The sequence below is a fragment of the Kogia breviceps genome, chromosome 15 (genome assembly GCF_026419965.1).
Source record: "Kogia breviceps isolate mKogBre1 chromosome 15, mKogBre1 haplotype 1, whole genome shotgun sequence".
Taxonomy (NCBI): Eukaryota; Metazoa; Chordata; class Mammalia; order Artiodactyla; family Physeteridae; genus Kogia; species Kogia breviceps.
Window position 1 is genome coordinate 75038673 of NC_081324.1, and position 22710 is coordinate 75061382.

Consider the following 22710-nt stretch of genomic DNA (forward strand, 5'->3'; position numbering starts at 1 on the left):
ATGTTTTAGAGATATCACCACGGCTGTGATGGGGAGAACAGACTGTAGAAGGCATGAATGAAAGCGTGGAGACTAAGGGGTTAGTCATCCGGGGGAGAGATGTCAGTGGCTTGGTTGAGGTGAAGATGGAGAGAAATGGGTGGATTACAGAAACGTTAGAGCGTTAGACATGATAGGATTTGGTTGGGTCATTGAATATCTGGGAGGAGGGGCTCAGGAAGGCCCTCTTAGGTTTCTGGTTCAAGCAAGTTAGCAGATAGTGGTGCCATTTCCTGAGAATGGGAGCAGGTTTGTGGGGATGAGGATGGAGAGCAGCAGAGATGAAGAGTTCAGTTGAAAACACAAGTTTGAGACCCAAGTGAAGACGTCATACAGACAATTAGCTAAACAGATCTGGACCTCAGAAGACAGTTTCTGGAGGAGGTGACATGAGAAAAGGCTAGATGAGGTTCTTAATCGGAAGTTGGTAGGATAAATGGGCTTTGGGGGATGTCGGAGGGGTTCCATGATGTTCTGAAAATATATCAGAATGTATGCGCCTTTTTCTGGGGAGGGGCCCAGTAGTCATTATCAGATACTCAAGAATCTATGACTCAGAGAAGGTTAAGACCATCAGCCAGATGATGAGGGAAAAGCTGGTGGTCCCTGGTCCTATACGGTCTGTATAACCCTGACTCTGCTTCCAGGCGCCTGGTGGACCGTCTGGAGAACATGAGGAAGAACGTGGCTGGGGACGGGGTGAACTGCTGCATACTGTGTGGAGAACAGCTGGGAGCGCCGGGCTCTGCCTGTGTAGTGTGTGAGGACTGTCAGAAGGTACCATCACCCTCCCCTTCCCTGCTTCCCCGCTCATCACACGCATAGGGGCTAGGCCTGGGCTCCAGCCTTTGGGGGCCTTGGGTCTTGGGGATGGAGCTTGGATCGGGAAAGGTAGTTGTTAGAATATGATTCCTTCTGGGATGCTCCCATGCCCAGCTGTATTCCAAGGTAACCCTGATCCCGATTCCTCCCCTAGAAGTCACCCTGACCCTTCTGTCTCCTTGGAGCTCAGCTCCATCCAGGATGAACTTGGGAGACTGAAGTAGGACATGAACTATGGTTGAGCCTGCAGGGATCCTGGTTGTGGCTTAGCAAGTTATAGGTCAGGCTAAAGAGCATGCTGGGGGAATTCCCTGGCGGTCCAGTGTTAAGACTCCGTGCTTCCACTGCAGGGGGCACGGGTTCGATCCCTGGTTGGGGAACTAAGATCCCACATGCTGCACAGTGCGCCGCCCCCCCCCCCCAAAAAAAAAAGCATGCTGGGCTTGTGTCTACATGGAAGACACATGTGCATGGAAGCCCTACCCAGCATTCTGTACCCTGGGGTACAGTTCAAGCCACTTAGAAAGCCCCTCTCTAGCCAAGTTAGGCCAAGTTAGACTTTGGTCTTCTTAAGCATTCACTCTCGAAGGGGAGTCTCCCTGTGCTCTCTCCACCCTGCACCCTCTCCTCAAGCTGTCTGAACGTGACAATTCCAGGACAGAAATACAACTGTCCTTGGGTCTGTCTGATTCCCAGGAAAGGAATTCAGGGGAGTGACCCAGCTGGAGACATTCCATAATGTCACTTGGCATCTCCTACTTGGGGTCCCATTTAGCATTTAGAATGGAATATTGGGGAAAGGTTATCTACTCCAGAAAACCTGCCTTCTGTAGTCGACTAGATAGTGAGAATTTTGTGACCTATTTGTTTTGACTTCCAGAAAACTCAGCCAAAAGTATAATGTTCCATCCTATAGTCATGGCATTTACTCAGATAACGTCCTTCTCCATAAGGAGTTGAACCTGTAATCATAGTCTAGGGTGTCTCAGATTCATCTGGGAAAGAAAGAAGAAATAAAGTAATAAACAAAATGGATATACAGTCTCTCATGATTAAAAAATTATGTCAGTGATCTCCCTTGTATGGATGACGAAATCTCCAACCCCACAGGGGCTCTTGGAGAATCCCTTCATCCCGTGCTTGGGAATGACTCCAGTTCTTGTTATCAGAAATCAAGACGCAGATTGGAACTTCATTCTAACTGGCCTTGGTCATGGAAGGGATGTGAGGAAAGGAGAGTTCTTTCTCTTTATGTCCACCAAGGGAGAATAGGGCTTCATTGCCACCATTCCCAGCCACTTCTCCTGATCACCGGCAGCTCCAAGCCTGGCATATCTGAGTGTGCACTGGGCTATGTTTTGTCCCCAGAATGTCTGCACCAAGTGTGGGGTGGAGACCTCCAACAGCCGCCCACACCCTGTGTGGCTCTGCAAAATCTGCATCGAGCAGAGAGAGGTGAGTGGATTGGTCCCATTCGCCTCCTGGAGCATCCTCCCTTCTTTGTACGGTTCCCCCTTCCTTGCTATAACCAGGTAGGAGTAAGGTGGCAGTTGTGGGGCTGGGGAACCTGTTCAGGCACATGTCTTAAGGGGTTGGTATAAAATGAACCAGCTCAGCTGTGAACACTGGCGGGACACAGTATTTGAATGAATTTCTTTTCTCATCTCTCGCTTCTGTGACTTTTCCTCCTCTCCCTCCTTGCTCTCCTCTTATTCATTGCCCTCTGACATCCATTATTGTCTACTCCCCACTTCTCATCTTCTGGGTCTTCCCCTACTGCCACCTTCTCTTTCCCTCTACTTCACTTCTTGTCTCACACTTTCCCTCATTTTCTTTTCTTTCCCTATACAGATCTTCCTCAACTTACAATGGGGTTGCATCCCGATAAACCCATTGTTAAGTGGAAAATGCATTTAATACACCTAACCTAGTGAACGTCATAGCCTAGCCTACCTTAAATATGCCCAGGGCATTTACATTAGCCTACAGCTGGGCAAAATCATCTAAGACAAAGCCCATTTTATAATAAGTGTTGAGTATCTCCTGTAATTTATTGAATACTGTACTGAAGGTTTAAAAAAAAAAAGAAAGAATAGCTGCATGGGTACAGAATCATTGTCAGTGTATCAGTTGTTACCCATCGCGATCGTGTGGCTGACTGGGAGCTGTGGCTCCCTGCCCCTGGTCAACATCACGAGACAGTATCCGATCGAGTATTGCTAGCCCAGGAAAAGATCAAAATTCAAAATTCGAAAAGGACTTTCATGGCAGTCCAGTGGTTAAGACTTCGAGCTTCCACTGCAGGGGGCACGGGTTCGATCCCTGGTCAGGGAACTAAGATCCTGCATACTGCATGGTGTGGCAAAAAATATATATATATATCAAAATTCGAAGTATGGTTTATACTGAATGCATATCGATTTTGCAACACTGTAAATTCAAAAATATCATAAATAAACCATTGTAAGTCGAGGGCCATCTGTACTCTCCTCCTCAGAGCTCTTTTTTTCCCTTTCATCCTTATCTCCTCTGCCTTTTTGTTTGTTTGTTTGTTTGTTTGTTTTTGTGGTACGCGGGCCTCTCACTGTTGTGGCCTCTCCCGTAGCGGAGCACAGGCTCCAGACGCACAGGCTCAGCAGCCATGGCTCACGGGCCCAGCCGCTCCGCGGCACGTGGGATCTTCCCGGACCGGGGCTCGATCCCGTGTGCCCTGCATCGGCAGGCGGACTCCCAACCACTGCACCACCAGGGAAGCCCTCCTCTGCCTTTTCTTCTTTGTCTCTTTGCCTCTCACTGTTCACACTTCTTCCTCTGCACTGTCTTCACTCTATCTGTTTTTTTCTCTCATGGAATCTTTCTCTTACCTACGCTTGCTTTTTATTACCCACTTTGTCCCACTTAACTCCCTTCGCCTTTTCCCAGTTTCTTCATCACTCATCTTCTGCTGCAGATTCCTGCCTTGGAGACTGTTCCAAGGACCATATTTCCCTCAATATCAGTCAGGGTCCTGGGAGGACAGATGGCACAATCCATCAGGATTATCAAGGAGGCTTTGATAAAGGTGCTGTTTGCAAAGGTCTGGGCAGGGATGAGGAAGATCAGCGAGGCACGGTGAGGTACGCAGCACCAGCAATAGCAGGGTTGCTGATACCACCCCTGAGACTGGAGGAGTGGAGGAGGGAGCAGCTACCAGACTGGACACTGGGCGTCAACCAGCAGGCGTGTAGCCACCGCCTGCCTAGCAAGGAGGGAGCCAAGGGACTCAATACCCTGACCTCACTATCTTCTTTCTGCCAATCCCCCACTGATGCTCTCCTTGACCACATCCACCTGGAAGGTAGAGGTCAGGAAAGTCCAGTTACTGTAGTCCTTACTGGTCAGGCTTCCCGGGGCACAGAGCAGGGTGAAAAAAGTCGTAGAACCAATCTGAAGGGGCAACAGAAGATGTCCAACACACTGCCCCAGGTGGAACGCTAATCCACAAAGCAGGGAAGAAGGCCAGAGGCCTTGGGGAGGATGTACGTGGATCATCCTCTTTACAGCAGCCAGTGTAGAGTAGGGAGCACAACACATTTAAGAGGTGGGAGACTTGGTGTCCGGTCCGCTCTCTGGCTGTGTAACCTTATACCTGTTAATAACCTTTCTGATATTCAACTGTTTCCGTCAAGAGGTTGGTTATTCTCTATTGAGTGTTCAGGGATATTGTGTGAATCAAATAAGAATTGTGAAAGACTGTGTACTAGTGAGAAAATGCACTGCCTATTGTGTCAGTGCTCTGTGAGCAGGGAGGAAAGTGAAGAATTGGCTCTCGTGAAGGCAAGAGCAATAGTGCTTGGCTGTCGTGTCTTCATGTTCTACCTCTCCTCCCCCAGGTGTGGAAGCGCTCTGGAGCATGGTTCTTCAAGGGCTTCCCCAAACAGGTCCTCCCGCAGCCTATGCCCATAAAGAAGACCAAGCCCCAGCAGCCAGCCAGTGAGCCCGCTGCCCCTGAGCAGCCCACCCCTGAGCCCAAACACCCTGCCCGGGCTCCAACTCGAGGTAGGAAAATACAGCTTCTCCTTTCAGAGCCAAGGACAGGTCTTGGCTAACTGGTCTACCTGGAGGGTGCCCTGACATCATGTCTGTGTTCCCACCCAGTTGGTGGACAGCCAGCCTCTGGGCTTGGGTCTAGGTCCCCTATGTCTCCTTCACAGCTCATCACAAACCTTTATCAAAACGGTAGTTTAGGGAACTCTCCAGCAATGCCAGGCTGCCAAAAGACTTCGTTGCCACCCCTGATGGAGTATTTAGAGGTTTAACAGAGGTGGAAATCAAACTTAGGAACTGAGAAAGACTCCCAACATCAAAATACACGCTGGAGTCTGGGGGGTGGGGGAGAGGGGGCTTGCTGAGAAGGCCTTCTTTGCTCCTGACATTTCTTCTATCAATCATCAGCAAATCCGAAATTGGACTAATTAAAAATGAAAGATGAATAGCAAGGAAATTAGTAAAAGAAAATTACCACTACTCTGGATATTATCACTGTTATCTAAGTATTGTTATTAATTATTAAAATGATGGTAAAAAAGGGAGAGACAAAGCAATAAAAAGAAAAAATATGACCCCAATGAAAACACATTTTAATATAATATGGCCACTAAGACTGACCAGATAAAGCCCTCGCAATACTTTCAATTAACTAAGTGTTAAAATCTGGTCTGAATGACAATTCTAGAGTTGAGTGCAGTCAGTGCTTCTAAAAGGAAGGTTGTAGTTGAAGGTCTCAAAAATTGAAGTGCCCGACTATAACTTCTCAAGGGGCCCGGTACAGTGTCTGGCAGTCAAAAGGCACTCAACAAATACTTGCATCCTGGCAAACCATCAGCAATCCCTGCTCCTTGCAGAGACTCACCAAATTGTCAACATATACTGCATCCCTGAGAAGCCCCAGGTTTCCACCTCTAGCACATCTTTCTTCCTGGTTGAACATTACTCCCTCTAGGCTGAGAAGACTGCATAGCTTTACTGTCAAGATCTTGAACATCAGAGCCCAGGAAGACCTGAGGTTGAATTCCAGCTCTGCCACTTACAAGTCATGTGAGCTTGGATGAGTGACCTAACCTCTCTAAAACTCTTTCCTCATCTATAAAATGAGATTAATAACTCACTGGGTTATTTTGAAGATTAAATGAGATGCTACAGGCACACCTCATTTTATTACACTTTGTTTTATTGCACTTCACAGTGATTGCAGTTTTTTATAAACGGAAGGTTTGTGGCAACCCTGCATCAAGCAGGTCTGTCGGCGCCATTTTTCCGGCTCATTTTGTCTCTCTGTGTCACATTTTGGTAATCCTCACAGTATCTCAAACTTTTTCATTATTATTATATTTGTTATGGTGATCTGTGATCGGTGATCTTCAATGTTACTATTGTAATGGTTTTGACATATTTTTCACAATAAAATATTTTAAATTAAGATATGTGCATTTTTAAGACATAATGCTGTTTCACACTTAGTAGACTACAGTATAGTGTAAACATAACTTGTCTATGCAGTGGGAAAAAATTCATGTGACTCACTTTTTTTGTGATATTCGCTTTATGGCAGTGGTTTGGAACTGAACCTACAATATCCCCAAGGTATGCCTGTACCTGTACAGTACTTTGCAGAGTGCAGCACTTAGTAAATGTTTGCCAATAGTACATAATATTAATCACCTATACACAGACACATACACTTACACACATAAATGGTATGAATTAGCTTATTATGTAAACTCTAGACAAAACAAATAACTCTGAAAATATTCACCTCATTGGAAAGAAGTAACATCACCTGCATTGCGTAGCAACTCCTGAACAATTATTGGCAGTAACATCTAGTGCTGGTGAATATGTGGAGAAATGATGGTATAAACTGTTGGTAGGACTATAGGTCACCTCCAGCCTCTTGAAAAGTAATATGGCAGATGTTATTAAAATTTGAAGTGTATATACTATTTGATCCAATAGTCCCTCTCTGGGAATATATTTAACAGCAAGAAAAGTACCCATATAAAAGACATATGTATAAGCGTATTTATTGCATCATTGTTTATAGTAGCAAAAATACTGGAAAAAACTAAGCATTCATTAACGTTCATTAACGGGGTAATTGTTGAAGAGAGTATGGTATATCCACACCATGGTGTATTAAGCATCTTTTAAAATTGAATAATGTAGGGACTTCCCTGGTGGTCCAGTGGTAAAGAATCCACCTTTCAATGCAGGGGACGCGGGTTCGATCCCTGGTAGGGGAACTAAGATCCCACATGCCATGGGGCAACTAAGCCTGTGCACCGCAACTACTGAGCCCGCGTGCCTCAACAAGAGAGCCCATATGCCGCAAACTACAGAGCCCATGTGCCCTGGAGCCTGTGCGCCACAACTAGAGAGAGAAAACCCACATGTCACAACTAGAGAGAAGCCCGCATGCTGCAACGAAAGATCCCGCATACTGCAACTAAGACCTGATGCAGTCAAAAAAACAAAATAAAGAAAATAAATAAAGTAAATTTTTTTTTTTTTTTTCCGTACGCGGGCCTCTCACTGTCGTGGCCTCTCCCGTTGCGGAGCACAGGCTCCGGACGCACAGGCTCAGTAGTTGTGGCTCACGGGCCCAGCCGCTCCGCGGCATGTGGGATCTTCCCGGACCGGGGCACGAACCCGCGTCCCCTGCATCGACGGGCGGACTCTCAACCACTGCGCCACCAGGGAAGCCCAATAAATATTTTTTTTAAATTGAATGATGTAAATGTATATTGTAGATTTGGAATTATGCCCATGATATGAGCTTTCAATATTCTCTTAATGAACAGTTATGGAACACCTAGTGAGTTCCAGGCTCTGTTCTATGCCCCAGGGAATCAGTGAATGGAACAGATAAAATCCATGCTCTCATGCAATTAAAATTCTAGTGGGGGAAACAGATGCTCAACAAACAGCAAATACAAATACAATGTATCAGGTAGTGATAAGTGCCAGGAAGAAAAATGAAACAGGTAGAGGGGATAGAGGCTTCATGTTGGACAGAATGGCCAGAGAAGGGCTGTCTGAGAGATGATATTTGGGGAGAAACCTGACCGAGGTGATAAAGAGGGCTCATAGAATCTTCGGAAATACCGTGTGCAAAGGGTTTGAGGTTGGCGCATGCTTGGTGAGTTCTGGGGAAATTCAGATTAAGTGAACAAAGCACATTCTAGAAACAGTACGTAGCCCATGATCCCAATTTGTTTGCAATGGAAATAATGTGAAATTTGTAGATAGGCTCTATATCAAAGGGGAAGTTGGGAAAGGAAACTTTTAATTTTTTTTAAAAAAGTTATTAGGAATGGTGGATGGGCCCTTTTGTGAGCTCCTTAAATGTCAGCTCTCCAGAAAACATCGAATATTGGGGGTTTGCCAAAAAGTTCATTTGGGTTTTTCCATAGGATGTTACAGAAAAACCCAGGTGAACATTTTGGCCAACCCAATACATACTCCTCATCAGTTTTCTCTCTCTCCAGGTGACTCTGATGACAGGAGGGGCCCAGGTCAGAAAACAGGTGGGTCCTGCCAACTCTGTCTTCTACTTTTGAGACAGGAGTCCTTTTCCCCATTTCTCCATTGCCTTTTCTCCATTCAATTCATGCTTTCCCTTTCAGGTCCTGACCCGGCCTCTGCTCCTGGGCGAGGAAGCTATGGGCCTCCTGTGCGCAGGGCCTCCGAGGCACGAATGAGCTCATCTAGCCGGGACTCAGAGAGCTGGGACCAGAGCCACGGCGGAGCTGTTGGTGACCCCAGCCGGAGCCCAGCAGGTGAGAGAGATGGGCAAATCCAGACAGGCTTCCTGGATGAGGAGAATCAAAAGGAATGGGGAGAACAGTGGTTTTTTTCATTTATTCATTGGCTCTTGGTAGGCATTCAGTGAACACTTGTTGAATGAGTGAGTGGATGGATGGATGGATGGATGGATGGATGGATGGATGGATGGATGAACAAGGACCCAAATGAACAAGCAAACGGAAGTGCTAATGCAGGACCCTGGGACAAGAATTTGTAAGCCCCAGCCAGAGGTGGCAAAGCACTTTCTGTCATGAGCATTCAAGCATCTCTCCAATGAAAAATATTTGGATTCAGGAAAGGTGGCATCCAGCCCAGTGAGGTGAGAGAAGACAGGGTATTCTTCTAGGAATGTCATACCTTCTCAGTACCAGGAACTGCTGTGTATATCATCCCCATTTGATCCTCCAGCAGCTCTGCAGGAGGCAGTAGCATCTAATAGTCTCAGGTAGACTCTGGAGACCAAATGCCTGAGTTCAAACCCTGGCTCAGCTACTAACCAGCCAAGAGACATTAGGTGAGCTCCTTAACCCCTCTGTGCTGCAGTTTCCCCATTTGTAAAATGGAGCTAATAAAGCACCCACCTCATAGGGTGTAGAGATGAAATAAGTTCTTATAAAAATGTTAATCAAGTGGGTAGAGTTGTTGCCTCCATGAAGCATCTGAGGTTCAGAAAGGGTAAGTGACCAGCCCAAAGACACACAGCTTAGAAAAATCTGGGATGCAAAGCTAGGTCCATGTGAAGATAAGAACAGTCTTTCAATAATTATAAAGTAATATCAACATCTGCCAGATGTTGAGTGTTTACTACATGCCAGGCACTGTTCTGAGCACTTTACATGTATTGTATCATTGTGTCTCCATCACAACCCTATGAGGTAAGTACTGTTATCCCCATTTGATGGACGAGGAGACTGAGGCCCAAAGAGGATAGGTCATTTGTGCAAGGTCACAGATGTCAGAAGCAACGTTGCAGAACCTGAGCTTTTCAACATCCATGTTGTTGCAATGAGTTGCCCAGGGGCATCTGAGTATTGGAAAGAGAGAACACACGGAGGGGAGGAGAAGAGGGTCTGAAAGAGCTGGGAATGTCGGGGGACTGCATCCAGTTCACACCCAGAGGACCATGCCTCATGCCGGCTGACCGGTCCCAGGCTTCTTCCTGCTTTGACTGTGTGTGAGTATGTGTGTGTGTGTGTGTGTGTATGTGCGATATGACAGGCTGTTTCCTTTCCCCTGCAGGTTTGAGACGGACCAACTCAGTCCAGGCCTCTAGACCCACCCCAGCCTCGATACAGAGTCCAGCGGCCCCCCAGCCTGGGCAGCCAGGTACGTGCCACACAACCACCGCCCAGGCTGTCACTCAGCTGTGACCCCAATACCTCCCACCCTTGCTTGCGGAACCCGCTGGGCTTTCTGCAAAGCTGCAGTCACCACCAAACCCTAAACTCTTCGAAGACCTTTAGAATGAATAATACTACAGGCTGGGAAGCTGGTGGGGGTGGGAGGAAGGGTAGCGTCATATCTACCTAAATGCAAGAAGTGACAGTACTTCGTCCCTAACTGTTTCCCACCTTCTGACATCATCACTCCAATTTCACAATTTTTACCACATGCACCTATGATCTGCCCTCTTATTTCCTTAATATTTTCTTCAAATTGACCTCCTTTAAGAACACAATTGAGAGAAGTTATCATAAACTCTTTCAAGGAAATTTTAAGGACTTCAGACTTTAAGGAAAAGGCAAAGGTTCTCAGACAGATATGTGAGATTCAGGAAGAAATGGTGGGCAAAGAGATTAGTAATGTGAGAAAATCTGAACACATATGGCTTGTGTAAAACAATGGAAATAATTCCTAATTGGTGCAGTTAAAATCTGTTATTTTAAAAGAAACCTATAATAATGGCATAAGTGGGAAACCAGTATTCCATACCAGAAAAAGAGAGTATATTAGTTTGCTATGGCAGCCATAACAAATATCACAAACTGGGTGGCTTAAAATAACAGAAATGTATTGTCTCACAGTTCTAGAAACCAGAAGTCCAAAATCAAGGTGTAGCCAGGGTTGGTTCCTTCCACGAACTGTGAGGGAGAATCTGTCCCAGCCTCTCCTCTTGCTTCTGGGGGCCTCGGGCATTCCTTGGCTTGTGGATGTGTCTTCACATCATCTTCCTTCTATGCATGGGTCCCTGTGTGTCCAAGTTTCCCCTCTTTATAAGGGCATAGTCATATTGGATTAGGGCTCACCCTAATGACCTCATCTTAACTTGATCACTTGCAAAGATGACCAAATATTCACATTCACAGGGACTGGGGGTTAGGACTTGAACATTTTTTGGAGAACACCATTCGACCTATTGTAGGGGGGGGGGCTATTATAAAAATAAATGTACTGAAAATAAAACGGTGCAATGACATTCTCAGTACTCTGCCCTGCTGAAGGTTCGGAGCCCGAGGCCTGTCCTCTTTTGCTCAAAAGGGACATTTACAAAGGTTAGAGAAGTGTTAAAGTAGCACCTAGATGAGACTTTTCCCATGACGGGATCAGTATGGAAAGGCAGTGGGAACCCAGAATGACTTTCTCACTCTGTCATTGAGTGTTATTTCATGCCCCATCCCTGTGGCTCTCCCCCACATCCCAAGCTTCGGAAATGTAGTTATATAGAATCCTCTGGACCAGTGATGACCCTGTAATAATAGTGGACTCAAAGCCTGGACTTGCCCGTTACCTTCCAAGCGATTCTTGCTCCATTTGTTTGTCGACCTCATAACAGCCAACAAAACATGAAGAGCAGGTAATAGCTGCTCATCCCTACTTCACAGAGGAGGAAGCTGAGGCTCAGGATGGAAGGATTTGGGCTTGAAGCCAGGGCTTTCCAGCGCCAGAATCCCCCAATGAGACCGTTCCTGCAACCCTGGGTACCTCTGCACATCACCTGCTGCCCCTGGGCCTGTGTCCACACCTGTGAAATGAGTGGGGCTCAGGGCAAATACCCAAATGATGCCGCCTTCTCTATTCCAAACTTCTTTCTCTCTTTGCCCCACTCAGGACCCCCAGGAGGCAGCAGACCCAGTCCCGGGCCAGCAGGACGTTTCCCAGATCAGAGACCAGGCAAGTGTTCGCCTCTTTCTGTGCCTGCGCAGGTGACCACCTCTTCCACTGACTGAGAGAAAGAGAGAGAGCAGGGGCTGCCAGACATTGGCCCATCTGCATCCTGAGACCTATCTAATGAGCTCTAAGGGAATTCCCTAATTCTAAAACTCTAGAGAGTCTGTACTAAGATTAGATAGATAGAAAATGACAATACATACAGTGCTTAAGAGTACAAGCTGCCTGCATTCAAATCACTGCTTCTTTATTTCCCAGCTGTGTGACCCTGGGCAAGTCACTTAACTTCCCAGAGCCTCAAGTTTCCTTATCTCTAAAAGGAGAATAATCCAAGGACCTACCTCACAGAGTTGCTGGGAGGATTAAGTAAATCAATACGTGGAACACCTTAGCACGTGGCCTACAATGTATGAAGACCACACCGAGTGACAGTGATTATTACACATGATATACATGCAGCAGCACCAATCACTACAACAGATTCATTGCTTTCTAATGCACCAGCTACTGCACTAAGTGCTGTGCATATACTAGAAAATTTTTTAAATAATAACTAATACTATTTGAGCACCTTCAGGTCTTAAAATTCCCATTTTACAGGTGAGAAAACTGAGGCTCAGGGATAAGTAATCTTGCTCCAGCTGAGATTCAAATCCAGGCTGTCTGGCTTCAGAGCCCATACCAGTGAAGGCTCCAGTGAGGTCTGTTTTGCTCATGGAACTTGTTATAAAACATAGATTCCAAGGCCCCACCACAGGGCCTGCAGATTCTAGATGGAGCCTGGGAACCTGCATTTTTGCAAGCCTTCCCTGGGTGGCTTTGACAAAGGCAACATTCTGAGAACCGGTGAACGGCATGTTGTGGCCCCCCTGTCCACTGGAAGTGACAGTCGCCATTGCAGGGCAGTGGGTAATTCTGGCACAAAGCTCGCCAAGCACCTGGTACACAGTAGGTGCCCATCAGTCGCGGTAATGCTACAGCAGTTGTCACTGCTGTCATTATGACACAGGGACTCAGCTGCCTCTTTCCCATCCTCTCCCCATCTCCCCTGCAGAGGTGGCTCCGAGTGACCCCACCTATACAGGGGCCACCGCCCCACCGCGAGAGGAGAGAACGGGGGGAGTTGGGGGCTATTCGGCAGTTGGAGCCAGGGAGGACCGAGTGGGCCACCCAGTGGGCCCCTATTCCCAAGCGTCTGCTGCTGCTCCCCAGCCAGCCGCGGCCCCGGCCCGCCAGCCCCCACGCCCGGAGGAGGAGGAGGAGGAGGAAGCCAACAGCTATGATTCAGATGAAGCAAGTAGGTGACGCGTAACGGAGGGGTGGCTGGAAAAGTCACTTAGGGGTCACCCCCAGGGAAATAGGAATGGCTCTGGGGACAGCTCTGTACATTCCCAGCCCCCCAATATGCCAAACATAATAAACATATTTACCAAGTTATAAAAATACAAATTCGTATTACTAAATTCACAAAATGACATTGGTTTTCTAAAGTATAAGTGCTGTCTATTTTTTTCATTGTTGTAAAAGACACATAACATCAATGTTAACCATTTACAAAATTTTTTTAATAAAGTTATTTATTTTATTATTATTTTTAAAAATTATTTTTATTTTTGGCTGTGTTGGGTCTTCGTTGCTGCATGTGGGCTTTCCCTAGTTGCAGCGAGCAGGGGCTACTCTTCGTTGCAGTGCATGGGCTTCTCATTGCAGTGGGCTCTCTCGTTGTGGAGCACGGGCTCTAGGCATGTGGGCTTCAGTAGTTGCAGCACGTGGCCTCAGTAGTTGTGGCTCACGGGCTCTAGAGCACAGGCTCAGTAGTTGTGGCTCACGGGCTTAGTTGCTCCGTGGCATGTGGGATCTTTCTGGACCAGGGATCGAACCCTTGTCCGCTGCATTCGCAGCCGGATTCTCAACCACTGCACCACCAGGGAAGTGCTATCTATTTTTTTCATTGCTGTAAAAGATACATAACATCAATGTTAACCATTTACATAATTTTTTAAGAGTGCAATTCAACTATGTTCACAAAGTTCTATTTGGTGGTTCCATAGAACTATCATATGACTCAGCAATTCCACTCCTAAGTGTGTATATAGGTAGATATCTATTTTAATCGTTTTCCAGGCTCTTTGGTGTGTGTCTTCTAAAAGTTATTTTTTAACCATGAGTTTAAAATTTCTGATACTTCCTCTTGCATCCATCCATTCAGTGATTTATAAAGTGCCTGCTCTATGCCACACACACACACACACACACACACACACACACACACACAAACACACACCAGTGGCACTTCTCCTGGGTGTGGCTGGGAGCAGCAGGGGAGAGCTGGGGTGGCCTTTGTGAGCTGCAGGGAAGCATGGATGGGTTGTGTCTGGATCTGATGCATGCTGTGGGGTTGGGGGGATGTTCCAAGAGCTCCTGGTCAGATGGGGAGACTGGACCCACTCAGAAGAAATGGACCAAGGGCTGTAATCGGCAGAATGGCTTTGGCCCATCGCGTCACCTCCCCTCGTTGTAAAAGGGAAAGCAAATACCACCTCCCATGCAGGGCTGAGGGGTCATAAACTGAGGTACCTGCTGAGAAAGGGCTTCATAAACCAGAAATCATTATTATATAGTACGAAACACACATGAGGAATTATTATTATATGACATGCACATCAGAAGTAATAATAGTCAACACCTGTTGAGCCCTTATTTTGTGCCGGGCACTTTTCTAAGTGTGTTACGTGCACATGCTCAATTTAATCATCCCAGTGAGCCTGGGAATAGTTGCTTTTCCTATTCCGATTTCACAGATAAGGAGACAGAGGCGCAAAAAATTTAAAAAAGACATACTTCTGGGCTTCCCTGGTGGCGCAGTGGTTGAGGGTCCGCCTGCCAGTGCAGGGGACACGGGTTCGTGCCCTGGTCCGGGAAGATCCCACATGCCGCGGAGCGGCTGGGCCCGTGAGTGAGCCTGTGCGTCCGGAGCCTGTGCTGCACAATGGGAGAGGCCGCAGCAGTGAGAGGCCCGCGTACCACAAAACAAAAAAAGGAGACAGAGGCTCGGAGAGGTTCAGGGGCGTGTCCAGGTTTATATGGCCAGTGAGTGGAGGGACTGACAGTCTCATTGCTGCAGCAGGTCAGAGGCCAGACCTGGAGGAAATATCAGCTGTCCTTTCTTTCGCAGGGGTCATGAGGCTGCAGGCTCAGGGGAAAGGAGTCTGAGGAGCCCACCCCCACCTCTCTGGCTGGGGGCTGTTTCTGCCCTGGAAATGTACCATGTCTGTCCCACCTTCCTGGCTTTCCACATCCTGGTCCTTCTGCCTGGAGCGGTAGCCACTGCTCCTTCCATCTGCCTTAAGTGTCTCTTCGCTGACCTGCCAAGCCTAGAAGATCCCTCCCAGCTGGTGTATGTCCCTGTTAGGAGCTGTCCCTAGTGATATATAACAAGCCTGTCTGTATTTGGCTCCCTCCCTCACTCATCTCTATATTTGACAAGTATTTACTGAGCACCTACAAGGTGCCCCCAAACTATTCTAAGTGCTAGAGATACCATGGCAAAAAAAGAAAACAAAAAATAGACAAGATGGCTGATCTAATGGAACTAATATTCTAGTGGAGAGAAACATACCAATGAGTTCATTTCAGATAAAGACAGAGCACTGTGAAGGAAATAAAATAGGGCAAATGACCATGAAGGTGGCTGCTTTAGATGGAGCAATCAGGGAGGGTTTCTCTGAGGAGGTGACATTTAAGCTGCAGTATGGATAATGAGAAGGCACCAGCCATGCGAGGATCTAGAGAGAGAGCATTCTAGACAGAGGCAACAGCAAATGCTGAGACTCATTTATTCCTTCAGCAAGTAAGTGAGCACAAACTGTGTGCCCTGCACTTTGCCCAGTGGGGACATAGCAGTGAACAAGGCAGTCACAGCCTTGCCCTCATGGGACTCTCAACCTAGCAGATGGAAATCATTAACTAGGCAATTGCACAAATGATTAACTGATCACAGGTGTGCTGAGGGCGCCAAAGAAGAGGAGGGTCTACCAGGATGGGGGATCCAGAGGGACTGAGTCTTCCTCTCCTCTGTAGGCTCAATATCTAGTCCAGACTGGGCACACAGTAAGTGCTCAGGAAATGTTTGTTGAATAAATTAATTTCCTCTTGGTACCTGTCTCTGTCTTCTTCAGCCACCCTGGGTGCCCTGGAGTTCAGCCTTCTCTTCGACCAGGACAACAGCTCCCTGCACTGCACCATCATAAAGGCCAAGGTGGGTAAGGGGGCCAAGCTGGGGACCACTCAGGATGTTCTGGCATTTCTAGGCGACTTAGGGAGGGCATGGGTGACCAAGTCTGTCTCCTGTCATTGCCTTGTCTATCTGTGACAGTGACAGTGATGAGAAAAGAGCAGGGATTAGCCACGGCCAATTCCTTTGCAGGGAGGACTTCCTCCGGGGAAGGTCCCAGAGGGGTTTCACTTAACTGCAGTTGCCTCCCGGGAGTGGAGGAAACCAAGCTTCAAGGGCAGAGCCAAGATCTGCCCAGCCCCATCCACACCCTCTGGAGGAGATCTCAGAGGTGTCACCCAAGAGCAGTGACAGCCTAACTTGACAGCTGACATGCCACTGAACAGCTCCTTCTATAGACGGGGCTGTCAAGCTGGAGCTACAGACTGAGTCGGGACTTATTGTTGCAGATACAAGGACAGTAATCTGGGCTTCTGAGGGGCGGGGAAAGGCAAACCAGATTGGAAGAGCATCTCCATGCTACAGGCTCCAGGGGCAGTGAGCCAACTTTACTCCAGCCCGCAAAGAAAGCTGGATGATGCCAATGCCCATCCCAGGAAGTAGCTGACCAGGATCTCCCCCTGCCCCAAGTCTGGTCTATAGAAAATAACAGGCAACGTTCAGGAACCAGACTTCCTGGGTTCAAATACCAGCTCCGCCCCTCCTAGCTGTGGGATTTGGGGCAAGTTAACCTCTCTGTGCCTCAGGGATAATAATAGAGTCGCTCCCATGAGGATGTTGGTGAGTATTACGTGGAAGGTGGCGGGGTGTCCCAGTTTGCACAGATGGTCCCCAGCTATGCCTGTTGCCTTGATGAAATAATTAAGAACTCTCCTTTCCACTCACAAAATGTCCCAGTTTAGATGATCAATAATGTATGGGGCTTCCCTGGTGGCGCAGTGGTTGAGGATCCGCCTGCCGATGCAGGAGACACGGGTTCGTGCCCTGGTCCGGGAAGATCCCACATGCCGCGGAGCAACTAAGTCCGTGAGCCATGGCCGCTGGGCCTGCGCGTCCGGAGCCTGTGCTCCGCAACAGGAGAGGCCACAACAGTGAGAGGCCCACATACCGCAAAAAAAAAAAAAAAAAAAAAAGTATGAAATGCTTAACACAACTTCTAGATCAACATTCCCAGGTCACTTCTTCAGCAGGCACTTAGATGCATTTACACATGCCCTCCAATAACACAGTGGGGTAAGGCCCTACATTATCTTATTTCATCTTCATAGGAACCTCTGAGAAAGAGATTATTATTAGCCCCATTGTACAGATGGGAAAACTGAGGCTTAGAAAGTTAAAGCCTGAGGCCACTCAGCTGGTAAGGGATAGAGCTGGATCTGAATCCAGATGTAACCACTTCCAGCTCCAGAAATGGGGGAAAGCCACACCATTACAGCCCCCTTGAGACAGGGGTACAGAAAACTCAACGGCTCAGAGGCTGGGCTGGTAAAGAGATGAGAAAAGCGTGTGAGGCATTAGGGAATTGGTAGTAACTTTGGTAAACTAAACTGGTGTGAGCAGGACCCAAACAAAGATGTTCAAGGTCAAATTTGAAAAACACAGTGTCCGCCAATTTGTAACCTCCCAGTCCAAACAGACATTCCAGACATGTTTATTAAATACGTACTCTGTACCAGGAACTACCCTGAATGTTGGGGAATATTAGAATGAGCGAGAATAGACTGTGCCCTCACGGAGAAATGGACAAGAAACCATCACTATAGCATCTCCTGAGTATTGTATACCCTCTGGGGCTTTCTACAAATTATTTCGTCCCATTTAATCTTCACAACAAACCTATGAGGAAGGTTTCATTATCATTCCCATTTTATAGATGGGGAAATTGAGGCACAGAGAGATTAAGGGACTTGCCCAAATCACACAGCCAGGAAGTGGTCGAGCTAGGATTTGAACCAGTGTTGTCCAGCTCAAAAGCCTATGCTCTTACTTCTAGGCTACCCGGCCAGATTTCCCCCTTGCACCCCACTTTGTGGCCTCCTCTCCCCACCTAGTAGTAGCGAACGTTGTTCATACTGAACTTGTGCCAGGGCCAGAGTTCAGCCTTCACAGGTGAGATCTCATTTAACCCTCCAAGAATCCCATGAAGCAGGGTCTGTGATCAGCCCCACTGAACAGATGAGGAAACTGAAGTCCCCAGAGATCACAGGGCACGATACATGGGATTGGGGATTAGTGCTGTGAGAGGAGACAGTGGGAACCCAGAGATAAGACACCTGCCTCAGCCAGGGCCTAGGGGGATGGGCAGCACGTATCTGAGCCCCAGGAATTTTGGAACTGCTCATGTTAACAAGCCCAGCTTAGCTCCTACCCCGGACAAACTGCTCTCCCCCACAGTGGCTCATTTTAGCCATTTTAGCCATGCCAGCTCTGTGAGGGGGGCCAGGCAGAGATTGTGATCCCCATCATATGGATGGAGAAACTGCGGTCTCAGAGTGAGTGCAAGGGCCAGAGCCAGAACTCAGGCCTCCTTTCTCTGGCCTTTCCTCCTCTCCCACCCATTCTGGGACATGTCCTCCCATCAGCAATAACAATCCAGCCTTGATGGAGCACTTCCTGTGTGCCAGGCACTGTGCCAAGCACTTTACAGGTGGGATCACGTTTAAATCTTACCAGCCCATGAAGCATCCCATTTGACAGGTGAGGAAAATGAGGCTCAGAGAGGTTAAGAAACTTGCCTAAGGTCACACAGCCAGTAAGTGACTTGGCCAGGCTTTAAACCCCGTCTGCCGGATTCCAGTGCTCATTTCAAGATACCGCATTTCCCTTCTCTTTCTTTGGAAGAGGAGGCACACAGGGTGGAGTGATAGCTGTGCCCATTGCTAGTGATAGCTGAGCGCCCAGGCCCTCCCCAGGCCCTCACGCCATTGCCTTCTTCTCTTACAGGGACTGAAGCCCATGGATTCCAATGGTTTGGCCGATCCCTACGTTAAGCTGCACCTCCTGCCAGGAGCCAGCAAGGTACCATATGGCCTGGGCCTCTTGGCAAGTGGGGCACATGGGCTCTGGAAAGCACCCAAGGTTCCCAGCTCAGAGCCTAAAATAGCCCTCCCCAAACCCCCTCTTCCCTGATTGGCAAAGTTCTTACAAGGGGTAAGGGATGGGCCAGAGCCATTCTCCTTCAAGAGGCAGGGGCTCTGCTCATTTCTCTAACTCAGAAACCTGGGATCCAGGAGAGAAGCAGATACCCTGATTATGCCCTTGACCTGCTCAAACACCTTCAGGGCTCCCCAGTGCTGACCATCGTCCACCTCCCCCACCCATTTTGTGCCCCAGCCAAACATCTCTCAACAGAAATGACTAACGCTTTCCAGATAACTTGAGAAAAGGTTCTGTTCTTAAGAGAAAATGTACCCCCATCCCTTCCACCTTTCTGGGAGGGAAAGTGGGATTAATTCTCCTTTCTTTGGATTGACCCACTCAGAGCACATGGCTGGAAATGGAAGTGTGCCTTTCTTGGGTTTTATTTTTTGCTTTCTTGTGTTAATTTGACATGGATATCCTAAAAACAAGGCTGCCTATATACTTGGTTATATGATCTTAGAAAAATGCCTTTCAAAAATCTCTGCAAGTATCAAATGCCCCATAAGATAAAAAAGGACACACACACACACACACACACACACACACACGGGCACATACACACTTTATCTCACTCTTTTTTTGTTTGGATCAAGGAAAGACAGTCCCACCTGGCCGTGGCCAAACTGGTTGGCCACTACTCCTTCTAACTCCCCAGCGGCCTTTGCTTCTCCTTGACCCACTCCTTTGCGCACTCCTAAATCCACACCTGCTTTGCCAAAGAATCCAATCAGTCATTTACATGTTAGTATGATTTGGATTTCTCACAAGGCCACCAGGTGCATTTCTAACCTTCTTCTCTTAGAGTAAAATGAAAAATTTTGTCCTAAGGAATTTCAGGCATGGAGGATGCTTTCTGGGGAAACAGAGGGGACCGTCCCAATATCCCCAGAAATTATTTCTTCACTGCCTAGGAATGGGAGACTCTCATTTCTGCATCCCTGGCCTAGAAATAATACTTTTTCTCAAGGAAAAATACCTTTGCTTTCTAATCTTTATGAAGAGTTCAAGGAGGGGGCCCAGTGCCTGGAGGGAGGGCTGGCCCAGTATCCAGTGTTGGTGATGCACCCTAGAGGATGACCCCACTCCCTGAGAACATGCATTTGGGAGCAACAGAGCCCCTGGACACTCCTGAGGGAAGTGGACTCCTAAGTCACCCACCCATCGCAAATGAGCCCAAGGGATGGAGCTGCAGGGCTGGCTCCCCACTGAGACAGATGTCTGTCTGGGTTCTAGTCCAACAAGCTTCGTACGAAAACCCTGCGGAACACCAGAAATCCCATCTGGAATGAGACTCTGGTCTATCATGGCATCACGGATGAGGACATGCAGAGGAAGACCCTCAGGTGCCTGCCGGGAGGGTGGGCAGAGACGGGCCTGAGGCTGGGCGGACTGAGGCATGCGTGGTTCCTGGGGGCAGCGCTTTAAAACATCTCAGAGTAGTTTTTCATTTCTGTTTTTCTTCTAAGAAGCAATATATATTTCTGATAGACACTTACGAAAATACAGATGAGTAAAACTGTTAACATCTTGGTGTCTGGACATTTGGGTTTAGCGTGTGTCTTTATTTGTGTGTATGTGTTTGTGTGTGTGTGTGTGCGCGCACGAAAGTTTTTCTTTTTAATAAAGTTGAGTGTTTTTAAAAGTGTTTATAAAAATGGACCATCCTATTAAGTAATCAGCCAGTTTCACTTAACAATATACTGACGCCACTTCATATTCTTCTACAGTGTATTAAAATGCATTTTAAATTATATAAGTAAGAAATGAGTACATTGTTCCTGTAAATAATTATTGAGAAAACAAAGCTGCTTTCAAATGTTAGTCCCCTCCCTCAGCCTGGGTTGCCTTTCTCCTTCTGTGAGTGTGTGTATATTCATTATATACATACATACACTATATATAAATATATGTATATGTATATATATACATATATACATATATATATATATATATATATATATATATACTGTCGTTTACAATATAAGTAATATCATGGTGAATATATCTGGAACGTGCCTTTTTTCTTAACAATATATCTTGGGGCTGTGGCCATGAGAAGACATTTAGATCTACCTAATTTTTAACTGCTTCAGAGTACTCCATAGCATGGGTTTATCCCAGATTTTTTTAATGTTTTATTATTAAGTGTTATGAATATACAGAAAAATATAGAATATAATAAAAACAAATACCCATGAACCCAATTCTCAGTCTTTCAAAAATCTCAATATTTGTTTTATTTGCTTCAGATCTTTTTTGTAAGGAATAAAGCACTACAGATGCAAATTGAAGCTCCTCTTGTATACTTCATCCCCTACCCCCTTCTCTTCTCTCCTCCCCAGGGCGAAACACTATCCTGAATTCCCTGGGTATCATTTCCAAGCATGTTCTATGCTGCAGCTACTTAATTATTATTATCTATAAACAATATATGGTATTGTTGGCATGTCTTAAAATTTTATGTAACTTTTCACCACTTTATCCAGTTCCCTGTGGACAGACATTTAGATAGCTTCTACCTTTTCTGTATTACAAACAAATTTGCAATGAGCATTCTTCATGCTTCCTTGTGTTCATATGAGTATTTCCTTAGGGCAGAAACCAAGGAGGTATATTTGCTGGATCACAGCATATGGGGTGTGGGTCTTTTTAATTTTGCCAGGCATACAAACTGGTTTACAAATGGGCTGTTCCAAGTACATTCCCATCAGCCACAATATTATTTTAAGGAAACATAAACATTTTTATTGCAGTGTAATAACATCCATGTAGAAAAGTGCACACGGAAAAAGTGTACAGATTGATGAATTTTCACCAAGTGAACAAACTGGGTTAAGAGAAGAGAACATTCCCAGACCACAGAAGCCCTCCCCTTGTGCCCCCTTCCAGTGAGGACCTTTTCCCCCAGGGGATTCACTACCCTAACTGCTAACAAGAAAAATTAATTGAGTCTAGTTCTGTACTTTATACAAATGAAATCATACCACTTAATTCCTTTATGTCTGTCTTCTTTCAGTAAATAGTATATTTGTGATACTCAGCCAGCTTGTTGTGGGTACTTGCAGGTGGTTCTTTCTCATTGCTACTTAGTATTCCATTGTGTGAATATAACACGATATTATTTATTCATTCTACCGTTAATTGGCATTTGGTTGGTTTTCTGTTTGGGACTATTACAAATAGTGCTGCTGGGAACATTCTAGTAGCTGTTTCTTGCATACATTTCTGTTGTATATACACCTGGGAGTGTAATGGCTGAGCCATGGTGTATGTATATGTTTAGCTTTAGTAGAAACTGCCAGTTTTCCATAGTGGCTGCACCGGTTTACACTCCTACCAGCAGTGTCTGGGAGTTCCAGTCGCTTCACATCCTCATCAACACTTTGCCATTTTGGCCACTCCGGCGGGTGTGTAATGGTGTCGCATTGCGGTTTTGCATTTCCCTGATGAGCAATTACAACATTCTTTTCAATGCGTACTGTTACATTTTTAGGGTTGCTTCATAATTTTCTTAAGAAATC

General features: G+C 46.6%; 1 protein-coding gene across 12 annotated transcripts in view; it reads left to right on the forward strand.

Moving 5' to 3' along the window:
* RPH3A (rabphilin 3A) overlaps positions 1-22710 on the forward strand; it is a 252545-nt gene that overhangs the window by 217224 nt on the left and 12611 nt on the right. For all 12 annotated transcript variants that reach the window (XM_067014652.1, XM_067014649.1, XM_067014654.1 and 9 more), the window contains 11 exons: positions 687-816; positions 2230-2316; positions 4734-4899; positions 8388-8426; positions 8526-8678; positions 9946-10032; positions 11755-11817; positions 12869-13111; positions 15993-16072; positions 18992-19066; positions 20423-20532. In XM_067014652.1, the coding sequence (XP_066870753.1) occupies positions 687-816; positions 2230-2316; positions 4734-4899; positions 8388-8426; positions 8526-8678; positions 9946-10032; positions 11755-11817; positions 12869-13111; positions 15993-16072; positions 18992-19066; positions 20423-20532 (1233 nt within the window). The remainder of the gene's footprint in view (positions 1-686; positions 817-2229; positions 2317-4733; positions 4900-8387; positions 8427-8525; positions 8679-9945; positions 10033-11754; positions 11818-12868; positions 13112-15992; positions 16073-18991; positions 19067-20422; positions 20533-22710) is intronic.